The sequence below is a fragment of the Bos indicus x Bos taurus genome, chromosome 25 (genome assembly GCF_003369695.1).
Source record: "Bos indicus x Bos taurus breed Angus x Brahman F1 hybrid chromosome 25, Bos_hybrid_MaternalHap_v2.0, whole genome shotgun sequence".
NCBI classification, from domain to species: domain Eukaryota; kingdom Metazoa; phylum Chordata; class Mammalia; order Artiodactyla; family Bovidae; genus Bos; species Bos indicus x Bos taurus.
In genome coordinates this window covers 38,406,790-38,412,924 of record NC_040100.1, presented here as the reverse complement: position 1 = coordinate 38,412,924, position 6,135 = coordinate 38,406,790, and the positions used below count along the sequence as shown (strand labels likewise).

General features: G+C 46.0%; 1 protein-coding gene across 1 annotated transcript in view; it reads right to left on the bottom strand.

Moving 5' to 3' along the window:
* Nucleotides 1-65: 65 nt before the first annotated feature.
* The window catches only part of LOC113883391 (ectonucleotide pyrophosphatase/phosphodiesterase family member 7-like), a 38,132-nt gene continuing 32,062 nt past the window's right edge, over nucleotides 66-6,135 (bottom strand). The window contains exons 4-5 of the mRNA XM_027527061.1: nucleotides 5,748-5,985; nucleotides 66-196 (exon numbers count right to left, since the gene is read on the bottom strand). Of these exons, the coding sequence (XP_027382862.1) occupies nucleotides 66-196; nucleotides 5,748-5,985 (369 nt within the window). The remainder of the gene's footprint in view (nucleotides 197-5,747; nucleotides 5,986-6,135) is intronic.

Here is a 6,135-nt window from a genome sequence, read left to right as displayed (position 1 = left end):
GGCTCTGGGCCTTGGAGGTGGGGCCACGGCAGAAGGGGCGGGGCCATTGCTTCGGTGGGGCGGAGTCAGAATTTAGCGCCAAGTTTCGCTGGGCGGGGCAGCGAGGGCTCCGCGGGAGAGTGTTCAGTCAGGCCGAGGGCCAGGTAATGCTTCTCGTTGTTCCAGCACTTTTTCGACAGTCTTTTTGGCAAGGCCCCTACGTGCAGAAGCGTCGTCCCTTGAGCCCTATCCTAGCCCTCCCCCGACTCCTCTGGGACTTCGGCCTCAAGCCCAGTCTCGGGTGCGAGGGTCGCCTCAGGGCCTGTGGTCTCAGGCCGGCGCTGCCCTTCCTCTCCTTGGCCAAGGGCGCTGAGGTAAAGTTGTTGGTTTGCACCTTTACCTCAGCCCTGCCCGGTACACGGAGGGCGAGGAGAGACCGAAGAGAACAGCAGGCCCCTCCAGGTTGGTGGGTGGCAGTTTTAATACGTGAGGGAGCTTGCTTAAGAGGCTTGTGTTGGGCACCCAAGGCCAATAGACCCCCACAGCCTCCTGACAGAACGCTAACAGTGCATGTGGAGGCCTTCACGGGTCCAGTCAGCCCGTGGTCCAGTGTCTCCTCAGCGCCTCGCTCTCTCAAGGCTGCATTCCTCAAACAGCTTCTACCGTGGGAACCATGGGCAGGCCGTACTTCTGAGAGCGGGAGAGGGATGAGGAGGCCCTGGTTGCCTGGGTGCGGCTAGGAGGCTCACCTCACTACCCAACCAGATTCGTTTGCCAGACGCTGAGATTTGAGGCAGAGAAGGGATTTATTCATGAGGCAGCCACTCAATACGAGGAAACAAACCTCAAATCTGCCTCCCTGTGGACGGGCAGGCGAGGGGCTGTGGGGTATTTATGGGCTAAAGAAGCAGGGTGGTTTGGCACCAAGGTGGGTGTGGAGTGAGATGATTGGAAATAAGTAAAAGGTGAGGTCATAGTTGTTTCATGCAAGGGCAACTAAACTATAGGCTTCTTCATGAGACCATCGGTCAGAAAACAGCAGGTTCTGATGGTGGAGTTTTTGACCCTCTGACGTCAAAGATCACCAAGCTCCCGCATGCCCAGTTGGAGGGTTGGTGGTCCTAATCAGTCTTAACTGGCCTGAACTAGACACAGCTGACTCCAACTTCCTGGAAAACAACTTGGGTGAACATCTTATTGTTTAGGCTTGGGGGGACGTGAAATCATTTGTAGCAACAAATAAAGTGAACTTGAACAGTGAAGGCAGGCTGTAGGTGTGATGGGTTTAACCGTGATTACTCTGATTTCATTGATTTCTCCCAACACAGATAGGAACCCTTGCTCCCCCAGACCCCAATTAGGGTCTGTCTCTAACCCACAGAATCTTTAATTCACCAAATACTTTTTAAGCATAAACTATGTTCCTGGTAGGGTTTCCCTGGTGGTTCAGTAGTAAAGAATCTGCCTACAATGCAGGAGACCTGGGTTCGATTCCTGGGTTGGGAAGATCCCCTGGAGAAGGGGATGGCAGCCCACTCCATTATTCTTGCCTGGAGAATTCCATGAACAGAAGAGCCTGGCAGGCTATAGTCCATGGTGTCGCATAGAGTCAGACATGACTGAGCAACTAATACCTCACCTCATGTGCCTGGTACTATCAGGTGCTGAGGATGCAACAGTGAGAAGAACCAGGAGTGGTTCCCTGCCCTCCAGGGGCTCAGGGTTTCATGGGGGAAATAGGTATTGAACTAATTATCACACAAATAAATGTAGAAGCACCATGGCAATATATACAGTGCCAGTGAGCACATGGAACTATGAGGGCTTACAGTGGGAGCTTTGACTTTGCAGGGAAAAGAATCCGGAAAGGAGTTAGAATGGTACACAGGTGGGGATGGGGAAGAAAAGAAAAAAAGTTACTTCCATTTGACCTTATTATGTCTTGAGTAAAAAGCAGGACAGTGAAAGGCGCTGGTGCTGCCCCTGGAGTTTGAACTGTGTTCAGAGTCTAATAAGTTTACCTTCATAAATCTCTTGAAATAACTATTTGGAAGCATCTTGGGAGCTAATTTGTTAAATATACTTGCACAATGCAGTTGATGGGGACAGATGAGTCTTATTACCCCTTTCAGATGAGAAACACTTGAGCCCTGCTCAGCTATGAGAACAAGAGAGGAAAATTAATTCTAATTGAATGCGTTTGTTCTCTTATATCTGTTCTTCTACAAGAACCATGTGAGCACAGGATCTGACAAAAATTGTCCTTTATTCCATCAACAGTTGATTGAAGTAAAGAGTGTGAACTGTGGTTATTGCTGTGTTTTTACAAGGAATTAAAGGTTTCTGGGTCTGAGATGTTGCATAAATCCTCTGAGTCACAGCATCCTGGGGTAGAAACATCTGATGTAAGATGATTGGATCTTGGTCCTGAAGGAACGATGTTAGAGCTCGGTCATGCGTACTGGCTCACTTGTGCTGTTTTGGTCAGCTCTCTGCCTGCAGTGGTGAGTGGAAACCATTGGGAATGGGTCAAACTCATGAATACCAAGCTTTCTATTAACACACATAATAGCTATTAATTACCTTTCCTCTGAGGAACCAAAGGGCATACAGGGTCAAACCAGAGTAAGTGATGCTGTATGATGTTATACTAAGATATTAATAAATCTAGGCTTGTCTAGCCTCCCTGACGCCATAGATGGGAGGCAGATTGCGGAAGACCCCTAAGTGGGCCACACCATTGACCTACACACAGACAATACCTTTATCTTTGTCTGTGGGCTCTTGGGAGGGACAAAGGTCATAGGTAACATTTCTCACACCTGAGCTTGGAAGGATCAAGGCACTGAAGGGATTTGTAATGGTCCATGGACCTCACAGATGTGGTGTGTTCAGGTGTTAGTGAAGATTAGGACTGCTATTTACATAGAAAGTGAAAATTCCAGTGGTATTGATGTGGAGAGAAGCTTTAGGGTATATCTAAACAGTCCTTTCAGTGGCAGAAGACATGCATATATGCACACATTATAGTAAAGATTCAACTTCTGGATTTGAGACTTGCTTTAATAATGATGATGATGGTGATGGTGGATGATGAAAAACTAATACATTTTAACTATATGAAATGGTTACCTTTTAGAAATTATGCTGTGGGAATGGCCATTCAATCAGTACCTTGAGGTTTTTCCTTTCTTTCTTCTATGGCTAATGGTTTCTGCAGAAAAGGACCAATTGATTTCTTTCTAAAATGTTGCTTCGGGGTATAGAGACTTTTATAGGTCATGTTTCAACTTATAGGAAAATTTTATAGTTCAAATATAAATTACATTAAATGTGGGCTTTGTAATGGAGTTAAGGTTAAGTAAAGTTCTGACTTTCCTTAGGCTGTTTATGGTGTTCAGGAGGCCTCCATGCTGTTGAGACAGGAGCTCTTTGAAAGCAGAGGCATGGTCAGGATTGAGTGTCACATGGGATGTGAGAGGCTCAGTCTCCTGATGTAACTATGGAGATGTAGAAAGCAGTGTACCAGGGCCGTTGAGTGCTTTTGTTGATGGCAGGACCAGTTCAACCAGGGTTGAACTGTGTTCCCCTGAAAGGATGTGTTGGAAGTCATGACCCCTGGTACTTAGGAATGTGACCTCATTTGGAAATAGGGTCTCTGCATGTGTAATTAAGTTAGGAGGAGATCATACTGGAATACAGGTGGCTGTGAATTCCATGATTGGTGTCCTTTTAAGAGGAGAGAATTCCATGTGAAGACAGAGATTCAGAGAGAAGTTGGCTATGTGATGGTGGACACAGAGATTGTGTCTACAAGCCAAGGAATGCCAAGGATTGCTGGCAACCAAGAGGAGCTAGTAGAAGCCAGGAAGACTTCTCCCCTACACATTTCAGAGGGATCAAGTGAATACCTCGATCTCGGACTTCTAACCTCTAGTTCCACAAGACAACAAGTTTCTATTGTTGTAATCCACCCCAGTATGTGGTGCTTTGTTATGGCAATCCTGGGAAACGAATGAAACTGGAACATAGTTTTTGGTGCCAAGTGCAAAATGAAAATGGGGTCTTTGTTAAAAATCAGGATTTTTGAGATCAAACCAAGCTGGGGGCTCTTCTGAGTCTTGGTCCCTGTACCACTGCCCAGACTGCAAGTTCACAAAGATATCCCTGGTTGCTGGGTCCTCAAAGTGCTGGACCCTGACACACTCAGAAAGTGGTTGAAATGGGTTATTACAGTGTGCACTGATCAAACACAGAAAACTCTCAGACTACTCACGTCTTTTTCCGGCAAAAGACTGTGAATGTCACACCAGTGACAAACAGAACCACAAGGACTCCTGTGACAACTGTGAGACTGATTGCTGTGTTTTGGAGAGCAGATGCCCTCTTCATCTCTGCTCCTGTTAATAAAAAATCAGATGGTTTTAAATGATCTGATTAAGAGGCTGCTCCTGGGTCTCTGGGAAGTTTCCTATCCAGGCACTGGTGAATATTAATTATGGAAACGAAATGTACATTTAACTCAAGAAAGTGCTCACTGTAGAGAAATCTCATAGGACAAGTCATTGAAAGCCAATTTACTAAATGACCTATTCGCCAAATGACCCATTTGCCTAATGACCACTTTGCCAAATGACCAATTTGCTAAAACCCAATTCACTGAAAATCAGTTGGTAGGATGTCCTGCTTATCAATAACGGATGATCAAACACACCTCACCCCAGGCTCCCAGGATTACATATGGGGCAGGTGTAGGGGCCAAAGAGTTGTAGCAAAACTCTAAAACTTAAAAAGAAATTCTCAATAACTTAGAGAATTGCCATTCATTTAGTTTTCTGCAAACATCCTGTTTCTAGTAAATTCACATGAAGATTGTGGGTCTAGTTTCTAGTTGCTCAGTTGTGTTCCCAACTCTATGACCCCCATGGATTGTAGTCTGTGAGGCTTCTCTGTCCATGGTATTCTCCAGGCAAGAATACTGGAGTGGGTAACTATTTCTTTCTCCAGGGGATCTTCCCAACCCAGGGACCAAACCCAGGTCTCCCGCATTGTGGGCAGATTCTTTACCGTCTGAGCCACCAGAGAAGATTGTGGGTAGTGGCTTGGCAGAAGGGAAGAGTGCAGGGAGCTGTTCCTTGTACTCCATTTCGAATGAGTGTGGTTGCTCTAAGCATCTGATAAATCACTGGGCACTAAGTCTCCCCACAGAAGAAATGCTGGCGAGTGTTTGTAAACAGCCAAATTCCCAGAGATGCTTCCTTTCTTTATATCACCGAGATTTAGTGTTTTGAAGTCTTAAGGATTCTCAGCCTCATTTACAGGAACCCCTGCCCCCATGTCTAGCCATGAGAAGAGCACTAAAGCTTTTTTCCTCTCCTGTGAGCAGCTTTTCTCTGGGTACCAGCATGCAGAGTTGCTGAAGGAAGGCCGCTTTTCAGAATCTACAAGGGGCATCTGGGGGGCAGACTCTACATGTTTTCTGAGGCTCAGAAGGATTATTGCCTGATTCCCTCTATGGAGAGCCTTCCTTTTTGCCCTGTAGGCACTGTATAAAATGTCACCAACACAGCAAGGGACTTCCTCCTTCATCTGCTACCTGTTCACAGCTGCTGCTGATAATCTTGTGCTGGGGGTACTGAAGCTTCCAGGAAACAGGATTGTTCTGCTTGATGTTTCCCCGATTCAGAAAACCCCTTTTTGAATCTTCTCTATCTCAGGACAGAACAAACCACACTACCAATCTCTTGGTGGTGGCTTTTGTGTCTCACCTGTGTGCTGGTCGTAAGTGTCTACCAGCATTTCCTGGGTGACTGCCAGGGAGCCATTGTGGGGCTCAGGGGTAACTCCCAGGAGCTTACACATGAGGGGGTAGATGTGGATGCTGTCAAAGGGCTCAGCCAGGTGATTCTTCTTGAAATCAGGCCCGAAAGCTCTGAATATGGTCTTCATATCCATGTAGACATTATCAAAACCATGATCTCCTTTGTTGAAATATAGTATAATTTGCTGAAAAATAATAACAACGAAACAGTCATTTAAGATTCCAGTCCTCTGAAAGAAAATTGCCCCTTAGTTAATTCCATAGTTGTTAGATCCAGGAAATCTTTGAGCACTTAAATGACAAGGAAGGGCACTGCTCTCTGCAGTGGCAGAAAG